Source organism: Lynx canadensis, chromosome A2 (genome assembly GCF_007474595.2).
Source record: "Lynx canadensis isolate LIC74 chromosome A2, mLynCan4.pri.v2, whole genome shotgun sequence".
Taxonomy (NCBI): Eukaryota; Metazoa; Chordata; class Mammalia; order Carnivora; family Felidae; genus Lynx; species Lynx canadensis.
The window spans coordinates 12,273,340-12,294,547 of NC_044304.2; the positions used below are offsets into that span (position 1 = coordinate 12,273,340).

General features: G+C 54.1%; 1 protein-coding gene across 4 annotated transcripts in view; it reads right to left on the bottom strand.

Annotated features, from left to right (window-relative positions):
• Window positions 1–2,305: 2,305 nt before the first annotated feature.
• Window positions 2,306–21,208, bottom strand: part of MED26 (mediator complex subunit 26) — a 52,833-nt gene continuing 33,930 nt past the window's right edge. For 3 of the 4 annotated variants that reach the window (XM_030303634.1, XM_030303624.1, XM_030303652.1), the window contains exons 2-3: window positions 5,661–5,735; window positions 2,306–5,029 (exon numbers count right to left, since the gene is read on the bottom strand). In XM_030303634.1, the coding sequence (XP_030159494.1) occupies window positions 3,377–5,029; window positions 5,661–5,735 (1,728 nt within the window). In that variant the 3' untranslated portion in view covers window positions 2,306–3,376. Of the gene's footprint in view, window positions 5,030–5,660; window positions 5,736–6,127; window positions 6,339–21,208 lie in introns of those variants that run through there. The other variant, XM_030303644.1, reaches the window with a different exon arrangement.

Sequence of the window (21,208 nt, forward strand, 5' to 3'; positions counted from 1 at the left end):
GGGCAGGAGCGCAAAGACCCTGTCGCGTCAGCGTCTGTGATCGGGCCATCCAGCCGGGGGTCAAACCTCGATGTCCACGCTACATCGGCTCCTTTCAGCCAGATTCCTCATGGGCAGGAGGCAGTGGCGGCGGACAGCAAGGGTAAAAGAGCAGGTCTTTACCGAAAAGAAACCAAATTGTGAAAACTTCCCATAAGCTACATCCTTTTTCTGCAAAAACACGGGAACGGACTCCCGTGGCCGGACTCCGATAGAGGGGCAAGCCCGGTCTCTGGGAGCTCGTTCTGAGAATCACTGCGACGTGCGCTGCGCGGTAGGTATTACCATCCCCATTTCACAGACGGACAGACCGAAGCCCAGAGAGGGGAGGCGACTTGGCTCAGGTCCCCTGGCCCATTCGGGAGCTGTGGCCGTGGTAGTCTACTTGGGCACCTGTCTCCAGAGCTCTTGCCGGAGGGAGAGGTGCGAGGCCCTGAGCGCTGATGCCCAAGGCCAGGCTAGAGCAGCCCCAGACCCTAGCAGAGGAAACAGGATGGTGTTTACAGCAAGATGTTCCTATACTGAAAGACTGATGTGTGTTCCAAACATCACGTACTGAGGAACTTTCCGGGGAGCGGGGGGGCGGGAAATGGGGGGTTAAGCTGCCCTTTTACAACGTCCTTACTTGGCAAATTATAAAGTGGCAACCCAATGATTTCCAATATGCGAGAGGGAAATCTCAGCCTAACCATGTTCCCCAAAGCAGGCACTATGTTTGTCCTGGGCTTACTGGACACTCAGAAGTGGTCCCTGCAGGTGGGGGCAGGGAGCAGGGACCCATCCTAACGCCCAGGTCTGAGAAAGGGAGATGCTCATAAGATGCCAACCTGTACCCTAGTATCTTACAGCTGTGCCTACACATCTGTGACCCTTTGTCACAGAGCAAATCACTTCCTGGGGAAGTCCACACAGCAGCAAGGCTGGCCCACATTACAGGCCACAGTGGACTTAGAAAGGAACTAGTTTCTCCATAGCAAACAGTTCTCTGACATGGCTTTTTTTTTTTTTTCTTTTCTTTCTTTCTTTCTTTTTTGTTTTTGTTGCTTAAACTCTGATCATTTAACTTAGTCCTCACAGCTCTGGGGTAAGCACTTTCATCTCCCACATGCGGACACATGCATAGAAGTGAAGTGATTAGGGGCGCCTGGGTGGCTCAGTCGGTTAAGCGTCCGACTTCAGCTCAGGTCATGATCTCGCGATTCGTGAGTTCGAGTCCCGCGTCTGGCTCTGTGCCGACAGCTCAGAGCGTGGAGCCTGTTTCGGATTCCGTGTCTCCCTCTCTCTCTGCCCCTCCCCTGCTCACGCTCTCTGTCTCAAAAATAAATAAACATTAAAAAAAAATTTAAAAAAAAAAAAGTGAAGTGATTAGCATAGAGCCACGCAGCTGATAGGTTGCAGGTCCAGAATTCAACCTGACTGTCCTCAAAGCCACTTCGCCGATCCACTGGGCGCCCATCCATTTCGCCTTATCTTAGGGTGGGTGTGCCCCGCACCAAGGCCATGTCATAGATCCCTCCTGGTTCTGAAATTGTGGTTCTGGGTTGACTCCCAATGCTCCCGGACCCCTTGTTCTGCCCCGTGGGACTGTTCCCCTTCAGGGGAGGCAGCTCCCTCATCTGTGAAAGGAAGTAGGTACGTCCAACGTGACCTGTTCTGGAGTAAAAAAAAAAGACCTGAAAACCAAAATCTTAGCTTATGGCTTCAGGGATGAGGGAGAAGAAGGAAATATTATCACTTTGTAGTCAAGGCAGAAAAGCTACTTTTAAAAATAGCACCAGCCACACACTAAGACAGCCCCAGGCCTTCATGGGGAGCTAGAAGCCTGGGACCAGAGCCAAGGGTGGCTTTGCCAGACATGGCTCTGGGCCATGCCCTGTAAGAACTACAGCTTTTTGTGGGGTAAAACGAGGTTACGGAGACCTGGGACATGGAACCTCTGTGGAGGGCTTCCCTGGGGCAGGAAAGGACCGGACAGAGACGGGGTAACATTCCTGCATGTGGACAGTGACCAGCATCTGTCACCCAATGCTAGTAGGTGACCCCGGAGGCGGGACAGGCAACAAACGGGCCCGAATGAGTGAAAGGCGGGTGGAGGTCAGTCTTCATGCAGAAGGTTAACAGGCTGACTTTGCCACTCCCGGCCCTGCCGGCCTCCCTGCAGTCTGGCCATGCAGCCCAAACCTTGGACACGGGGTCCACATCTCTGCAAATCCAGAAAGGCTGATTTGCCTGTAAGGGACCAAATCAATAACGGTTCTGAGACTGGTTTGTGCAAATGGTTTTTTTTTTTTTATTTCCACATTTATATCACAAGTTGTCCACTTACTGGACCAAATAGCAAAGTTGCTCCCTTCTGTGTCCTGAGAACACAGAAGTCTAGGTACTGTACATTCACTAAGGCTCCTTGTTTTTGCAAATCGCGTTTATGACAAATAACCATAAGGCAAACGAATCTAAAGGAATGGTTATGAGTGTTTCCAGCGCACAGACAGGTCTCCTCTTGCCCAACAGTACAGCTTACACACCAGTAGCACCCGCGATTACTTTTGTCTTTGGGGTGGGGGTGGGGAGGGGGGAATCTGGAAAGGTGAACTTTTCAAGATATGTGCAGGAAGGGGAAAACGAAAAGGGAGAAAGAAAGGAAACTTATTTGGCTGATGGTCAGATGGAAAAGGCGGATAAAATAAACTCCTAGAACACTTAAATTTTTGCAGCATTTTTTTTCAAAACCGGGTCTCAACGGAAACCAGATAAAAACGTGTGGATGCCCATGGAGCGCAGGTCACAGCAGCCGGCCAGCTGGCCGCTGCGGCTGCCGAGCTTCTGGCACCGTAACTGAAGCACTGGCCGGTGGGGGTGCAAACAGAGGCCACGGTGCACGTACACCCACTGCCTCACACACTCAGGGCCAAATTTAGAAAAAGAAAACGCAAATGGATGAGATGCGTGCTTCTGTTGCTGTGTTTAAAGGTAACCTCTCCCACAGGTTTTCTGTGCCTGCCTGCAACTGAGGTCCCAGCTTACAGGTGCCGGGAAGTGTCCACACCGCTTCCGGGGTGGGGAACTGACGCTTTTTATAGCTGGTTCGCTATAGAGTTCTGAACTCACTTTGCCGGCCTTCCTTCCACACGGTCCTTCCTTTGCAATTTTGTTAGTAAACTGGTAGCAGCATTTCACAAAAGAAGGAGAATTTTGAGGGAAGGGCTCGGAGAGACCTCGAGACTCCCGCCCCCTCCCTCCGCCCCGGGCCGGACTCCCCGGCTTCCCAAGCACGGGGGGCAGCCCGCCCGCCGTGCTGACTGCAAGGTGGGAACGCACCGAGAGGCCGCCGGGCCGCTCAGTCCAAGCAGACATAAGGCAGAATGTTCAACCGCCCGTCGTCGCCGTGCGGGTCGAGCGATATGCACTGCGTCCAGTCATACCAGTTACCCTGTGTGTCCTGACACCCGTTCACCCCAGGCCACCGGTGGCCCTGGATTCTGTCCAGATCGTCCTGTGTGACCTCGCGGCTCAGCCCCGGGCGGTCCGTGGGCGCGCTGTGAGGCACCAGCACGTGCGGCTGCCTGGCCCCACGCCGGGTGCTCTCCTCCTGCCTCAGGTACTCGGACATGAAGTGGTGGGCGCCCGGGGTCTGCGCGCCCGACGAGGAGAGCAGGCTGCTCTGCCGGCTCAGGTAGGACTGGATGATCTCGTTGCGCGACAGCTCCTTCCAGTTCGTCTGTTCGAAAGGGCTCTGGAGGCTGGCCTTGGCCTCGGGCTTGTCCAGCTCTGTCCTGGGCTGCTCTGTGTGCACGGGGCTGTCAGCCCGCACTGGCTCTTTCTGGGTCAGAGGTTTGATCTGTCTGGTCATGGGGTCAAAGGTGAGCTTCCGCTCTTTTAACCGGACGGGTTTGACGCCCGCCTCGGCCACCTGCCCGTCCAAGTTCACCGTGTAGTCACGAGGCCGGTACCTCTTCTTCTTTTTGCTGTCCGAGCCGCCAGAGGAGGCAGCGTCGCTGTCCGCCTTGGAGGAGTCTGGGGAGAAGCCGGCCCGGGGCAGCAGGGGCTCGGCCGGCGGCAGCCCCACTTTGCAGCCCTGCCCTGCCGGCCGCTGGTGGCCCTCGGGCTGCTCCAACCAGCGCACCGGGCTCTCCGCACTGGGCAGCAGCTCGAGCCGCCTCACGGGGGGCGTGGACGGCCGGGCCAGCGGAAGCGGCGACGGCACCTGCGTGGTGTCGAGCGGCTGGGGCCGCGGAGAGGGGCTGGGCGTGGAGCCCTTGGGCGCGTACGGGCTCCGCTGCCGGGCAAAGGAGCCCTCGTGCCGTGAGTTCCGGGGACTGAAAGAGCAGCGAGGCGGCCCCTTGGGGTGGGGGGGGCCCGGAGTCTCGTCCACCCGGTCCAGCTGCTGCAGCACCGCAACCTTGGTCTGCAAGCAGGGCCCGGGCGGCTTGCCGAGGCCCAGGGAGCTGGTGTGCGGCCGCACCGCGTTGACGGGAATCTTGCCGCCGTGTTTGTCGTTCTCGCCGTGCTCCAGGCGGCCACCCTCGGGGCCCGTGTGCCCGCTGCCGTCCAGGGGGCCGGGGAAGCTCTCGGGGCTCCCGCCGATCCCGTTGGTGGGGAGGGGGGAGGAGTTGGGTACCAGGGAGTCGTGGCTCGCCTTGGAGACCTTGGGAGGTGGCCCGGGGTGGCCGAGGTCACGCTGGTCTCCCCGGCGCTTGCGGCTGCCCAGCCTGTCCAGCCGATGCCCCCGCAGCCTCTGGAGGTCAATGCGGTTCTTCAGGTCGTGGATGCTCTTGGGCGTGCCGGCCGCCCCCGCCTCCGGCCGGCAGTTGTGAGCACCCCCGTTGGCGGAGCCGGCGCCCCCCGCCAGTCCCCGCAGCGCCGCCTCATTCTGGTGCACGGGCTCGATGAGCTTCTGCCAGCTCCGCAGCAGCTTCTTGGCCCGCTTGGCGAGCTCCTCGTTCTTCGTCTTCTTGCGGACGTCGTTGATGAGCTTCCCAAGTCGAGTTTCCTGCAACCAGAGAGGGACGATGACACGCTTCTGGGACAGGAAGTCCCCGTGAAAAGGGAGCAGAGCCGGAAACCGTGGGAAGGGCCCCCCTGGTCTTTGGACTAACCCCACTGACCCTTCCATCACAGAATTCCTGGATACAAAACCCATAGGGATTTGGGGGTCCTTTGTGACATCTACCTTCTCAAATTTAGTCCTCAAGCCTTAGGGCCCCAGGTGGCATCTCAGAAGCACCATCCCACAGGCTCCCGGCACCTGGAGACTGGGGACCGTCAAGGCCAGTGCAAGAGCACTTTGCTAGGGAAGCTCTCTGGGTGAGAGCGCTCTATGGCCAGGGCAACAGTGAAAGGAGGGATGGAGCCAGCCTGGCTCACCGGAGACGCCCCCAGGCATGCCTCCCAGCTGGCCCCGCGGCGTGACAGACACCCTGTGCAGGAACAGGCCCCAGCCAGGGAACTAAGGCTACCCAATTCCCACGCTACCCAGAGGAAGACGTGGCTTTTGGCACAGCACAGGTTGGGGGGCGGGGGTGCTGCACCCCCGCCACACGGCACTCGCAAGTCCTCAGGTTGGGGAAGCCTGGGCCCGGCCCACCCGGCTCCTCCCAGCGTTGGATGCCGGGGACACTCACCTCCAGCGCCTCTTTGGTAATGGGGTATTTCTCCAGGCTGGAGATGACTTCCAGCACCGCCACCATGTTCCGGATCTACAAAACAAGAGCCACTTGTCAGACGTCTGCCTTCTCTCTGTCCTAGCCCACTCTGGCCTCTGCGTCCCCAAGAGCCAGTGGAGTCAGTAACACCAGAGCTTCTCCTCGCCCCACGCAGCCTCCTACCTGCTCCTAAGGCCAACAAGGCGCCCAGTGGTCACCCCCATCCACCTCCTCTAGTGCATGGGGTACAGTTTACCAGAAGCCCATCCATGGTCATGCCCACCTGCCCAGGTGCTTGTCACAAAGCTGAGACTTGTGACATGTATGAGCTAGGATCTGCTCTTGCTATGGGAGATGTGCTCAACCCTGCCACCTCATGGGGGGGGGGGTGGGGCAGGATGCTGAAGGATTTAGCAAATAAAACACTAAGCTTAAAAGATCCATACCGGCATTCCTCCTTGCAGTGTTCTTAGCTTTAGTGCACTTCACAGATACTGTGTCTTTCACAAACCGAAGGTGTGCGGCAACCTTGCATCGAGCAAGTCTATTGGGGCCGTTTTCTCAAAAGTATCTGCTCACTTCGTGTCTCTGTGTCACATTTTGGTAATTCTCACATTTCAGACTTTTTCATTATTATTATTATTTGTTATGGTGATCGGTGGCCAGTGATTTTTAGTATTTACTTATTTTGAGAGAGACAGAGACAGTGTGAGTGGGGGAAGGGCAGAGAGAGAGGGAGAGACAGAATCTCAAGCAGGCTCCAAGCTGCCAGAGTAGAGCCCGACGTGGGGCTTGAACTCACGAGACCACGAGAGATCATAACCTGAGCTGAAACCAAGAGGCAGACAGACATTTAACCGACTGAGCCCCTCAGGCGCCCCTGTGATTAGCGATTCTTTTTTTTTTTAAATTTTTTTTTTTCAACGTTTATTTATTTTTGGGACAGAGAGAGACAGAGTATGAACGGGGGAGGGGCAGAGAGAGAGGGAGACACAGAATCGGAAACAGGCTCCAGGCTCTGAGCCATCGCCCAGAGCCTGACACGGGGCTCGAACTCACGGACCGCGAGATCGTGACCTGGCTGAAGTCGGACGCTTAACCGACTGCGCCACCCAGGCGCCCCTTGATTAGCGATTCTTGATGTTACTGCTGTAGTTGTTTCGGGGTGCCACAAACCACACCACACAAGAGGGCGAACTCCGTGATACTGTGTGTGTTCTGCCTGCCCCACTGCCCAGCCCTTCCCCATCTCTCTCCTCTCCTTGGGCCTCCCTGTTTCCCGAGACACAACAGTGTTGAAATTAAGCCAACTGGCAATCCTACACTGGCCTCTAAGTGTTCAAGTGAGATAAAGAGTAGCATGTCTCTCACTTGAAATCAAAGGCTAGAAATGATTACACTAGAGGGGAAGGCGTGCCGGAAACTGAGGCAGGCTGGAAGCTGGTAGGCCTCTTGCGTCAGTTAGCCTGGTTGTGAAGGCAAAGAAAAGTTCTTGAAGGAAATTAAGGTGCTTCTTCGGTGAACAAACACGAGTGATAAGAAAGCAAAACTGTGTTACTGCTGATGTGGAGAAAGTTTGAGGTCTGGATAGAAGGTCAAGCCACCACGACGTTCCCTTAAGCCGAAGCCTCGTCCGGAGCAAGGCCCTAACCCTGTAATTCTACAAAGGCCGAGAGAGGTGAGGAAGCTCTCACGTTGGAGGCCAGCAGACACACGTCGGGTCACGAGGTTCCAGGAAAGACGCCATCGCCCCTGACGCGGCAGCGCAAGGCGAAGCAGCAGGTGCAGACGCAGAAGCTGCAGCAAGTGATCCAGAAGTGCTAGCCGAGATCATTCACGAAGGTGGTTGCAGTCTAAACAAGACTTTTTTTTCTCTAAAAATTTTTGGAAGTGGATTTATTTTGAGCACGAGTGGGGGAGGGTCAGGGAGAGAGAGAATCAGAAGCAGGCTCCGCGCACGGTCAGCATGGAGCCTGTTGTGGGCTCAGTCTCATGAACCGCAAGCTCACGACCTGAGCCGAAATCAAGAGTCCACCATTAACTAACTGAGCTAAATAACCCATGGAGGCGCCCCTAAGCAATAGATTTTCAGCGGAGGCCAAACAGCCTTCTATTGGAAGAGGAGGCCATCCAGGACTTTCAGAGCTAGAGACGAGAAGTCAATGCCTACCTTCAAAGGACAGGCTGACTCCTACTGGGGGCTAATTCAGCTGGTGACTAAGCTGAAGCCTGGGCCGATTTACCACTTGGAAAATCTTAGGGCCCTTCAGAGTAATCGGCGCTGCCTGTGCTCTAGAAATGGAACAACAAAGCCTGGAGGACAGCACATCTGTTTACGACATGGTTTACAGACTCTTTTAAGCCCACTGTTGACGCTTACTGCTCAAAAAAAAGGATTCCTTTAAAAATGACTGATAAAAAAAAAAAATTAAAAAATAAAAATAAATATGACTGCTCACTGACAACACACCCAGTCACACACAAGCTCTGACAGGGATGTGCAAGAGATTCACGTGGTTTCCATGCCTGCTGACATAACATTCATTCTGTGGCCCATGGATTAAGGAGTAATTTCAACTTTCAAGTCTTATTAAGAAATACATTTTGTAAGGCTGCTGGATCTGGGCAAAGTAAACTGAAAGCCTTCCAAAAGGGTTCACCATTCTACATGCCATTAAGGATATCTGTGATTCATGGAAAGAGGTCAAAATATCAATGTGACCAGGAGTTCGGAAGAAGTGGATCCCAGCCCTCACGGATGACTTTGAGGGTTCAAGACTTCAGTGGAGGCAGTGACTGCAGGTGTGGTGGGAAGAGCAAGAGAACTAGAATCCGAAGTGGAGCCTGAAGACAATAGGCCTGCAGTGCTCCGATCTCGTGACAAAACTTGAACGGAAGAGGAGTTGCTTCTAACGGACGAGGAAAGAAGGCTTCTTGAGCTGCAATCTGCTCCTGGTGAAGATGCCGTTGAAGACTGTTGGAACGACGACACAGGGTTCAGAACGTCACAGAGGCAGAGTGGAGGGGGCGGCGGCAGCGGGATTTGAGGGGACGGACTCCGATTCCGAGAGAAGTCCCACCGTGGGTGAAATGCCATCAAACAGCATCGCATGCTGCAGAGAAGTCGCTCGTGAAAGGAGGGCTCCTTCGACGCAGCGAACTTTACTACTGTCTTATTTAAGACATTGCCACAGCCACCCCAGCCGTGAGCGACCACCACCCCGATCAGTCAGCAGCCCTCACGTGGAGGCAGGACCCTCCACCAGCAAAAAGATTACGACTCGCAGAAGGCTCAGATGATGGTTAGCATTTTTTTTTAGCAATAAAGTATTTTTTAAGTTTTTAAAATTTTTATTTAATTTTATTTTTAAAAAGTGTTTATTTTTGAGAGCGTGAGCGGGGGAAGGGCAGATAGAGAGGGGGACAGAGGATCTGCAATGACAGCAGAGAGTCTGATGTAGGGCTTGAACTCACGAACCATGAGATCATGACCTGAGCTGAAGTCAGACGCTTAACCGACTGAGCCACCCAGGTGCCCCCCAAATTTTATTTGAGGGACAGTGGGCGCATGCACTCACAGGTGCACAAGTGGGGGAGGGGCAGAGAGAGAGACAGAGAGAGAGAGAATCCCAAGGCTCCATGGGCTTGATCCCACGAACCGTGAGAGCATGACCTGAGCCGAAATCAAGAGTTGGACACACGGGCGCCTGGGTGGCTCAGTCGGTTAAGCCTCCTACTTCAGCTCAGGTCATGATCTTGCGGTCTGCGAGTTCGAGCCCCACATCAGGCTCTGTGCTGACAGCTCAGAGCCTGAAGCCTGTTTCAGATTCTGTGTCTCCCTCTTTCTCTCTCCTCCCCCTCTCATGCTCTCTTTCTTCTCAAAAATAAATAAACGTTAAAAAAAAAAAAACAGTTGAACACTCAACTGACTGAGCCACCCAGGTGGCTCAGCAATAAAGCATTTTTAATTAAGGTATGTACATTGTTTTGTTTTGTTTTGTTTTTGGACGTAATGCTACTGAACATTTAACAGACTACGGTACAGTGTGAATATAACATCTACAGTAAAACCTTGATTTGCAAGCATAATTCCATTCCAGTAACATGCTTGTAATCCAAAACACTCATATATCCAAGTGAATTTCAAGAACCATTGGTTCAGTTGTGCTCATGTGACATCCAGCGTCACGTACTACTTGTATTGCAAGACATCATTTATCAAGTTACAATTTATTAGAAACGTTTGCTCGTCTTGCAGAACACTCACAGAATAAGTTACTTGCAATCCAAGGTTTTACTATATATGCACCAGGAAACCAAAGCATTCATTGGCCTCCCTTTACTGCGATAGTTGCTTTATTTCGGCAGTCTGGAACCCACCCCACAGTATCCCTGCGTGCCTGCACACAATCATCCGATCGGTTTGGTTACATTAGCAAGACCTTTACAGTTCATCCAGAGACAGCAAAAAGTCACAAAGTGGGGAGATGACAGATGCCACAGTGCCGTGAGGATCTGTATCTGGAACACAGAGAGAACCTGGCCCGGGAGACATGAACAGGCACCGGGCGGAACGGGAAACTGCAGCACCTGTGCCCAGCTCTCTCCAGAAGTGGCATCTGATGGTACTAGGTAGTTCAGGGGCCCAGCCAAGCCTGGGGAGGGATGGGCTTTGTCTGGTGGTCTCCTGTTTGCAGATCTGACCCAGCCACTCCATGCCCCCCCTCATACGATGTGTTTTCACACAGCCCTGCTTTGTGTAACGTAACCACCCCGTGGGGAAGGTACTATTACCACCACATTTTACAGACAGGAGAAGGCACACAAAGGTGCAGGTCAGGTGGTCAAACGTTATGACATCAATGTCTTCCAAGAGTCAACGGAACAGAATGAAAATTCCAAGAGCAACAGAAATGATCAACTGTAGTTTCAGTGCATCGACAAGACAAAGCTCAGACCATGGGAAGTGAAGTCACAGAACATACAGACTGCATGATTCCATTTACACCAAACATCAGAGCAAAGTCACAAATTAAATTTAAAATTTGTCAGACTTGGCCCCTGGCTGGCTCTGTTGGTAGAGCACGTGACTTTTAGTCTTGGGGTCACGAGTCTGAGCCCTATGTTGTGCATAGAGCTTACTTAAAAAATACACACACACACACACACACACACACAAACACACAAACACACTCAAGCAAAAACTCTTAAGTCTTCTCGAAGAAACAGGAGACTATCTTTGCAACCGTGGGGTAGACAAAGATTTCTTAAGACCCCCCAAAGCAGTAACTGCCCAAGAAAAAAGCCTGACAAACTGGGCTTCATCGAGATTGAGAACTTCCACTTACCTCAAGAGGCAAACAGCCCGGGAGCACTGACAAAGCGTGCCCAGTGAAGGACGCAGCTCTGGAAGAGGTGAAGAACTCCCTCAGCTCAACAACCCCCAGCTGCTGCAGGTTTTGGTGGGCTGGCCGGCTGGGGGAGCCCATATGCCAGGAGGAAGCCCCCCCTCCCTTCCAAGATCACACAGCCCATCACATGCCCACACACACTGGATGGAGCATGCAGGCGAACGGGAAGGGCACGAGGAAAGGTACATGTCCCACCCAGCCACCACCACCACGGTTCCCTGTAGGTTTCCAAAAATATTCCTTGCATTGTATATACACTTACCGCGCATTAAAAACAACAACAACAAAGCAAAACATGATTCTATGCCTTGCTTTTCTCACTAACATCAGAAACAACCAGCATCGCAGACATCCCCCCTTCCCTCTTGCTTCCAGTGGGGTGGGGGTGGAGTGGGGGGGGTACTTGAGCAGAGCTGTGTCCCCCCCTTTTCCACTTACTGTTACAAACAAGGTTGCAATCCCTACCTTTACTAGAGGAGATCCTGGGCTAACACACAAACTGCTAGAGGGGCTATTGGCACAAGGACCAGGAAGGATTGTAATTAGCCCCCAGGGAGGCGGCTCCAATTCCAGGCCCCCTATAGGAGAGGAAGGCGGGAAAGCCTGTTTCCCAGTCCTTGCCAGTACTGTGGTGTATCAGTTTCCCGTTGTTGCCAAAATGATGCACATGATCACAGAAGGAGAGGCTTAAACAACATGCGTATATATATCATGTCAGTTTGGGGGGGGGGGGGATGGACAGTAATGTGGTTCAGGTCGCCCTGTGCTGAGACCCAGCACAGGAGGGTAGGCAAGCCGCCCTCCTTTCAGGGAAGTTCTCAAGGCCGTTTCCTATTCCTTTCCGTGTTGACAGAATTACGCCTCCTTGCTGTAGAACTGAGGGCTCCCTTTTCCTGCTGGCTGGCTGGCTGGCTGGCACTGAAGGCCATTTCAGCTTCTAGAGGGCACTGCATTCCCCAGCTCATGGCATCTCAGTTCACTTCCCACGTCTGCAACAGCACCAAGTCCTCACACTGCACCTCTCTGACCCGGCCAGACAAGGGTCTCTACTTCTGAGGATCTGATTAGGCTGGGCCCACCTCGATACTCCAGGTATGTACCCTTCACACCCACATAGTCCCTTCTGCCACACAAGGTACCACGTGCCCAGGTTCTGGGGACTAGGATGCAGACATCCTTTGGGGCTTTTACTCTGCTGGCCACATGCATTCCTCGGCTTTTCTGATCTGCCTTCTTTGCAGCTGAAGGCAGCTGTCACCTCCACCCGCCACCTCAAGTTCTTGGTGTCTTTTTTTTTTAATTTTTTAATGTTTATTTACCTTTGAGGGAGACAGAATGAGGGGCAGAGAGGGAGACATGGAAACTGAACAAGGCTCCAGGCTCTGAGCTGTCAGCACAGAGCCCGACGCGGGGCTCGAATGCACGAACCGTGAGATCATGACCCGAGCCAAAGTCGGATGCTCAACCGACTGAGCCACTCAGGTGCCCCTCCTGGTGTCTCTTCTGAGTGTAAACTGCAGTGACCACACGGCAACAACAGTGGCCCTCACTCTGCCCGTCAGAGCTCCCACAAAGCTGCCCCTATGCCACGGGGTCCAATCTGCACGTTGGCAACAAAGGCCTCCCCTCGCAGTGTTTTCATTCAGGGCCGTGTCCGGGAACACATCTGGATGGCCCCCAAAACCTACTCCAAGCTGCACTGAGGGAAGGGGTCTGAGAGGAGACACTCCATCACTTACATGCCTTTGACGCGCCACAGACAGGGACCCTGAGCAAGAGGAGACGGGGCAGTGAGGAGGCCGGTACCACAGGGACAGCGAGGCCGCCGTCTCCCTGTCCCCAGCCCTGGGATTCCAGCCCTGATGGGCTCCTGGGCTTGCCACATGGCCTGTCTCCACCCCAGTGACTTCACCCTGGTATATTTAGAGCCCTGGGTCCCATACACTCCTGAACCTCAAGGCAGGCTCTGGGCAGCTCTGCAGGCCAGAGTCCCAGGGCCACGTGCAAACCTCTTGCTGTCAGGAACAGCCTGGCGCACCTGCACCGGTGGCCCTTTCCTGCTCTGGCTATCTCCCCTGGGATTCATTCTCAACAAAAACAAGAACACCTCTCAAAACCACCTGCCAAAGGGCTGTCCCAAAAGGGGCGGAATTTGTAAATGAAGGATGTTCTGAGCGCCCGAAGTCTCTCATTTTCTCATTAAGGTTCCTTCAACAGATGCAGATTAATTTGTATTTCCTTAACAATTAATGAAGCCGAGTGTCACCTCCCCTTTCTACCAATGATGACTGCCCATGTGAGCTGCTCACCATTCCAAGCCCACTTACTCTCTAAGACCACCCTCTTTATTGGAAACAATTAATCACCCGGCCAAGGAGCCCACAGGGTGGTGGTGGTGGTTGCCCCACCCTGTGCACATGGCAGTTGGGCAAGGAAGGTGTCAGGAGTGGGGGAGGACTACTCTGGAAGTGCAAGGAGCAGGCAGGGCAGGTGGGGAAGGCTGGGCAGTGGTGGCACAGAGAGGACCCCAGAGGTCTGTTCCAAGGCAGGGCAGGAAGTCGGCAGGTGATTACTGGCGGAAGTGACTCCTTAAGTATCTCACAGAGTGCCTTCGGATCCTAGACTGGAGGTTGACGGGCACAATCAGATATCCTCAATAAGACAGGAAAATCAATGTCACACAGACAGCTGTGCCAGCCAGCATCTCCAGCATCAAATACACAGGCACCCCCTAAACAAGGCGCCTCCCAACTCCGGCATAGGGAGAAAGAAAACACATCCTCCCTCACACCTACGGGCCACCCCAGGGACACATGCTCCTCACCACCAACCCAGTTCCCAGGGCTCTTATGGGGACTTCCCACCGCATGATAACCAAGAACAGGCACAAAGGAAGCAGAAAGGCCTTGGTTCCTGGGGGTGCCCTCAGGGCACGCCAAGTCACCGGCAGCCAGGCTAACCGGCAATATTAGCTGCTCGACTCACAGTGAACAGGAAGAAGGGGGTCTGGACACGTACAGGCGACAGTCCAAAGGAGAGGACGGCACCCCGCAGCAGCGGCCTGGGTGCGAGTCTGGACCACGGAGCGCAGGACGCTCCCATACTGCTCAGGCCTGAGGCTGGTGACACCCCCGTCCTCCCACACCCACGGTCAAGTGGGAGCAACGAGGAATGTGCACCGCACTCCACAGCACACTGCGCTGTGTGAACCATTAAAGCACACTGCTCATCCTCATCTTTTTATGACACATTTTAGAGTATTTAGTGAAGAAACGAGGCACCCTGGAATCTGCTACAAAATCCCCTTGGATGTGGGGCGCAGAAGGGGACGAGATGAAGCAATGAGGATTGGCTCTAAATCGGTACCTGCTGGAGCAGGGGCACGGTTACGTTATTCTCTCTACTTTTATGTTTGAAACCTGCCACAAATCTAAAAGGTTACAAACTACACCCATTTCCTAACACGTGGAAGATTTCACTGGGTCTGGAATGAGACGGCAGTTGGCAGCGGTGTGGAGATGAAGTGAACAAATACTTGTTTTTCAATCCCACACGGTGGCTTCTCACTGCACCACCCGGCACCTGCATGGGGAGAGGGGCCGAGGGCTGCTGGGATGCTGTCTCCCTCCAAGTGAGCCTGTCTCTGGCCCCCTCAAGCTCTTCAAACTACTGGGTATGTTCTATCTGGTGCGATCTTTGGAGCTCCTCACCAAGCCCCCCGCAGGCTGCTGAGCTGCTGCTCAACGGACTCGGTGTAAACATTCCTACTAGAGTGGAAAGGGGTCTGGGGTCTGCTCTCCCAAGGTGGGTCCATGCCTCCCTAAAAAGAGCCCAGAGAGCCAGAACTCCTCCTGCATCCAGACCTGCTCTCTGCCCTCAGATAGGGAAGATGCCACAGGGTCCAGGAGACACCCACCCAGACATGGGCCAAACAGCTTCCTGGGGGGCTCTCCAGAGAGCTGGGGATTGCCGTGCCCACGGAGAGGGCAGGTTCTGTGGTTGGGTTCCCAGGGTGCTGAGGCCAGGGAAGGAGAAGTCAGCGAGAGGGGGCCTAGGCTGCTGACGTGACGGCAAGCCCCAAGCCATACCAAAGCCCTCGCCCATCTGTGGATGCTAGAGTGTCCGTGTCCACACAGGCCTGAGGTCAGAAGCCAGGGGAGGTCAGAGTCAGGGAGCACCTCACAGCAGGGCCAGGCCAGGGCAACAGTAACCCAGGGAAGGGACAGCTGGCCAACGCTGCCCTGTGGCTGCTCTCTGAAACCCGGGGATGCCACTGGCTTCTCCAGAGTCCAGGACACCAAACTGGCTTCAGAAAACCTGCCGACAGCAGGGTACAGGGAATCATCTTTAAAACCAAACCCAATGGAAAGACTTTAACTGGCCCTCATCACATGTCTGAAAGTTGCCCTGTGAATAGGATCACTGGTCTGACCCTGGATCTGTGTGTAGAGCTGGGGCCAGTGCAGTGGGGTACACCCACCCCTGACCAGCTTCTCCTCCCCTATTTCAGGGGATATGCAGGTAAACCCCAGGCCCTGAGTAATTAATTAGCACCCTGTGGGGGATTTCCAACCCCATGTGAAACAGGAACTGAGACACTAAGCTTCAGAGTCTCTGAGCCCATGGCTGACCATTCTGTTCTCCACGCATCAAGGGTTCCCACTCTGTCTCAAATCCCCAGTCTCTCAGGAATTAAGCTGGATGTGTGCAGCCATGGTGGTAAAGGGGAAACCCTGTGCTCCTTGAGCTCTGAGCACTGGTGGGGCCCAACGGAAATGAGCCAGGGCAGGCCCACCCAAGCCAGATTCTCATCGGGCTGTTGGGTTCCCCCAGGAAGCTGAGCTCTCTAGTTTTTCATCCTTGAAAGCCCACTTTACAGATAAAGAAACTGAGAGTCTGAGAAGGTAATAAAGATTCAAGGTTCATCACACAGCTAGAAGGTGGCGGAGTGCGGTCCTATACCAGCCTGGCATAGACTCTGCCTATCACACACAGGTGCTTTACTAGGTGAGGTGAGGGAGGGCACCCAGATGCCACCAGGCTGGTGACGTTGGCATCCCGCCCACATACTCTCCCCAACCTGCCCCAGCAAGTAAACGCACAGGTTATAGTTTCTTGAGCCACCCAGGGCCAGTGCCCTCATGCCCAGCACATCTCTGGGCTGCCTCTGCCTTCCCTCCAGGGTAGCCTAGAGCCAGGGAGACCCACACACCTATCCAGCATAACAGGGGCTTCAGCTCACCCCCAGTGTTCACCCTAAGCAGCAGGCCACTTGGTAAACGACAACAGCACTCAAGCCTGCCTCCCGCTAGGCCCCGGCAATGGCGCACACAAGCCTTCCTGCTTCTGATGCTGCACACCATGTTCCCAGGTGGGTGTCATTCTTTCTGTGACTCAAACTGCCTCTGCCGCGAGCTGGTGCGAGAGATGGTGGCACCTGCACCCCCCAAAGATCCTGGCTGAGCCCAGCCCATGTCCCACCCTGTCTCCCTGAGGAAGGAAAAGAAGTCAGTGTGGCTTGATCCTCCCTCTTGGCTCTGGAAGGTGCATCCTCCTGGCCCTGCTGTGCCCTGCCTGGTTCCACAGCCAAGCAGGAGTAAGAGGAACCTCCCTTAGGTCATCTGCACTCTGCCTGGCCAAGATGCCTTCTTCTGCCAGGCCCCCAGTGGCAGCCTTGCACCCACAGGGGTGAAATCTCTCTCATTCATGGCTTCTTATAGGAAGAAGGACATGGGGGGGTGGGGGGGGGGCTGTGTCCCAGCTGCAGCAGCGAAGCTCAACACTTGCAAAAGCACAAAAGCACTTCCTCATCAGAGGGGCCCATCTGCTCCCCAGGAGCGTCCACAGCTGGAGCATGGCCACTGCGTGCATGGCCCTGATTGTCACACTCACAGCCCACAGAGCACCCACGACCAGAACATGTAACTGCAGCTGCAACTCAGCCGAGGGGATGGAAACCCCAGCCTGGGCCCAGAGAGCGAGCCAAGCAGCCTGCATCCCACGAGCAGCACAGCACAGGAAAAGGAAGCCCAGGGCAGTGGCCGGAGCTCCCCGTCAGCTCCCCATCAGCATGAGCGGCCAGCATGAGCGGCTGCCATCCTCCATCACTGAGGGAGAGGCTAGCAGGTGAGGGGGTGGGGAGGGCAGGAGAGGCAGCACTCTCCCCGCAGCAGCAGTCCCCAAAATGTTCCTCTCTCCCTCCTACTTTTTATTTCAGCAGCTCTCTCCAGCAAAACTATGTACTTAAACTTTCCTGACCTCTGAATCAGGCCAACAGGACACACACAATTCTCATTACGATCCGGTCCCTTCTGAGAGTGCAAGAGCTCTCAATGTGTCATCCGTAAACTGGTTCGTTCCTGCACTGATACAACTGCAAAGTCAGAAAGCCAAGCAGAGCACTTGTTTGCAGGGGGGTACAGGTAGCAGAGCATCCGACGACAGACAGCACTCCGGTCAGGGTTTCTCGTTCCCACCCTGGCACTCCCAGAGGAACAGCCAGGAAGAATACCAGCTGTGCCAGACATAATGGCCCGATGCCCACGGGAGGGGCACCCACAGCGTTCGACCCACATGCATGGAGAACACAGACAATCCAAAGCGAGACCCAGCCAGCTTTACAGGAACTCATAGGGGCCAACCTCCAAGAGACCGTTAAGCAAACCATCGAGGTGACAGGAGTGCGCTCCAGCACTGCCACGTGAAACACCCGGTGGTGGGGCTGGGCGGGAAAGGGCCAGGCGGGGGAGCTGTGCAAAGATGCCACGGGGCTGAACCTGGCCTCTACTGTTGGCCCAGTTTGGACTGAAGCGAGAGCAGCCACCAGTCAGCCCAGCTCCTCCCCATGAGCAGGGAAGCCCGAGGGAAATGCTGGGAAAACCACACATCATCTCTGTAGACCCAGAACGGGTGTGCTGACCACCGTCCTGAGAGACTGTGCCCACGGGGGGGGGGGGGGGGGGCAGGTCAGGTGCACCCTGCCTACCCACCACCAGCCTGCTCTGTGGTCTCTGAGATCCCTTCAGGCAGTGCAGTGCCCAGCATGGTGCCAGGCTACCAGTCTACCAACCTGGGCTGCTATAGGATCTTGGGAGCCAAGAATACTCCAGAATTCCCCCAACAAGTCAGCAGTTGCTTCCTAAGCAACTACGGCAGGCCTGGAGTATGCAGGAAGGCAAGTGTGGCCCAGGCCTGAGGTGTGGATGGAGACGGCCAGAGGCAACAACAGAAGCAAAAGGGAAGCACCACAACCAAGGCTCACCTGAGCAGCCAGGAGCCCAGGTGCAGGGGGACCGGAACTGCGGCTACATCCAGAGAGTGCTTTTAAAAAGGAGGAGTAGGCTGGGCAAAAGTGACCACGCCACACAGGAAGTCCAAGATGCCCCTGGTTAGCAGTAAGAGTGTGTAACATGTGCATAACATTCAGGGTCTGGTGGCCCTCACTTTCCTGAGCACTCCCACGAGGTCACCACGTTCCTTGTGCTGGGTGGACAGGAAAAGAGCAACAGGAACTGCCAGAACCTGAGTGGGGGCCACACTGGTTAAGTCATTTGGCAAGTCTCCGGGTTAGGTATCAAGGAGCTCTTGTCTCCTTTTATTTATTTTTTTTAAAGCTTATTTATTTATCTTGAGAGAGAGAGAGAGAGAGAGAGAGAGAGAGAGAGAGAGAGAGAGAGAGAGAGAGAAAATGCAAGTGGAGGAGGGGGAGGGGGAGGGGGGGGGGGGGAGGGGGAGGGGAGGGGGAGGGGGAGGGGGAGAGGGAGAGGGAGAGGGAGAGGGAGAGGGAATGAAGCCCAAGAAGGCTCCCAGCTGTCAGCGCAGAGCCCGACGCGGGGCTGGAACCCACGAACCATGAGATCATGACCAGAGCCGAAGTCAGACACTCCACCCTATGAGCCACCAGGTGCCCCCTCGTCTCCTTTTAAATAGGAATCTGAGATCAGCAAACCCACCAGGGTTGAAACGTAACTAATGAAGGTGTGCCTGTCCTAAACTGGATGGGAGCCATCAGCCAGGACACCACCTCAGCCCATTAGGCCACGAACTCCATATCAAGTGCTCCAGGGCAGAAAGCACCAGAGAAGACTGCACCGGAGGTCAGTGGATGGCCTCTGATCCTGCCCACCCACCCAGCCCACTCGGCTGTTTCCTTAGCCACTAAGTGGGAGGATGACAGAGGCTTCCTACAGGCTCCTAGAAGGGGAACAAGAGACACACACGGACGTCCAGGATGCTGCCTGGCACACAGTAGCGCTCAGAAAGGAGTCACCTCCTACACTTGGGAGGTGATCAGGCCCAAGACCCCTCACCTATTGCCCTACAGCTCAAGGGCTCTGTGTATCTGTGTGGAGCTGGAGGAACCACAGTGGGCGCAGGGACTTTCTCAGCAGGCAGTCCTGTAACAGGGCCACCGTGGAGAGAACCAAGGACACAGTCACCCATGGAACAGAAAGGTGAATCTGTACATTGTGTCAAATGTCATATAAGGATGGACACGCATAGCCCGTGACCCAGCGATTCCACTCTGAGGCACATACCAACAGAAATGTGAACACCCACGCATGGAGAATGTATGCAGAACAGCCCCAACTAAAAACCACCTGAATGGCCGTCAACAGCATCATGGATGCCCAAATCACGGTCTATCCATTTAGTGTGGAATGAACAAACTGCTGCTACGCACAACATTAAAGATAAATCTCAAAACAGTGTCCAGTGAAAAAGTCCAGTAGAAAAGAATGCATTCTACATTGGATTGAAAGCTCCCAAGCAGGCAAAACTTCTCAGTGGTGACCAAAGCCAGGGAAGCTGGGGATGGGGAGCTGCTTAGACAGGGAGCAAGGGTGGCTTCTGGGGAAACAAATGCTCTATTCCTGGACCTGGGTGAGGGGTAACTAAGATGCAATCATTGCACGTGCATTCCGTAAAATGTAAAGCTCACAACCGGCGCCCTTCTGGATGATCTTAAAGGCCATCCTGTCCCAGAAACTGATGCCAGAGCTGCGGGGTTGAAGAGGAGGAGAAGGCACTGCAGAGTCAGTCCCTGGCTCCCCCACAGTGGCACAGACCACTCTGAGGTCCCGCAGAGAATTGCCGCACAAGCCCCGGCTACCTGGGACACACAGCATACCTCTGCTTCAAAGCTCACAGAGAAACGTGTCCACACACTCCTGCCCCCGGCAGAGGACAAGTGTGCTCTGCAGCTTCCAGGGAAGGAGTAAGTCCGCAGCTCAGTGTCCCCAAGAAGAAGGAAGCTTGAACGTTACTGGAGAGACAGGCAGGCAGCACCTACTGCCTGGGCACTGCTGGCCAGCACTGTGCTGGGCATATGTCTCTTACCATACACCATGGCCTCTTTTGAGGCCACACACCCCCAAGTAGGTATTATGCTGTTTCCCCAGCATGGAAGCCAGGGCACCCATTAAACACCTGGCCACAGGTTCATTTCTGACCTAAGCTGTTAATTCTGGGCAGTCAGCCCATGCCTGATTCCACGCAACAGGCCATTAGCAAGTATACAGGTGACCTGGGCAGAAAACGACAGCCGGCTTGAAGGAGGGCAATGGAACAATTAAGGTAAGGAAAGTCTTCATGCCTAACCCAGGAAAGAAGATACCAAAGAAAACTAGAAATTAGAGGAGGGGGGAGAGTGGCAGATAACATTTTAAAATCAAAGTAACTTGCCATATTAAGAGGCTAAAAATGAAAAAGCCTTGTGATTGTTTCAAAAGATATGGAAAAAATATTTGACCAAATTGGGCATGTCTTCCTGATAAAAACTTTGAGCAAACTAGGAACAGAAGAGAACCTCCTTGGTCTGACAAAGTGTTTTGACAATATCCACGGCTAACATCATATTTGATGGTGAATGGCTCCATGTTTCCCCCTAACAGGTACAAGACAAGGATATGTTCTATTCAGTCTTGTCAGGAGGTTCCAGTCAATGTAATAAGGCAAGAAAAAGGGGAAAACAACAACAACAACAACAACAACAACAACAACAACAACAAAAAGGACATCTAGATTGGAAAGAAGAAAGTAAAATGGTCTTTATTCACAAATAACAGAAGTCTATATTGAAAATCTTAAAGCATCTCCAAAAAAGTTACCAGAACA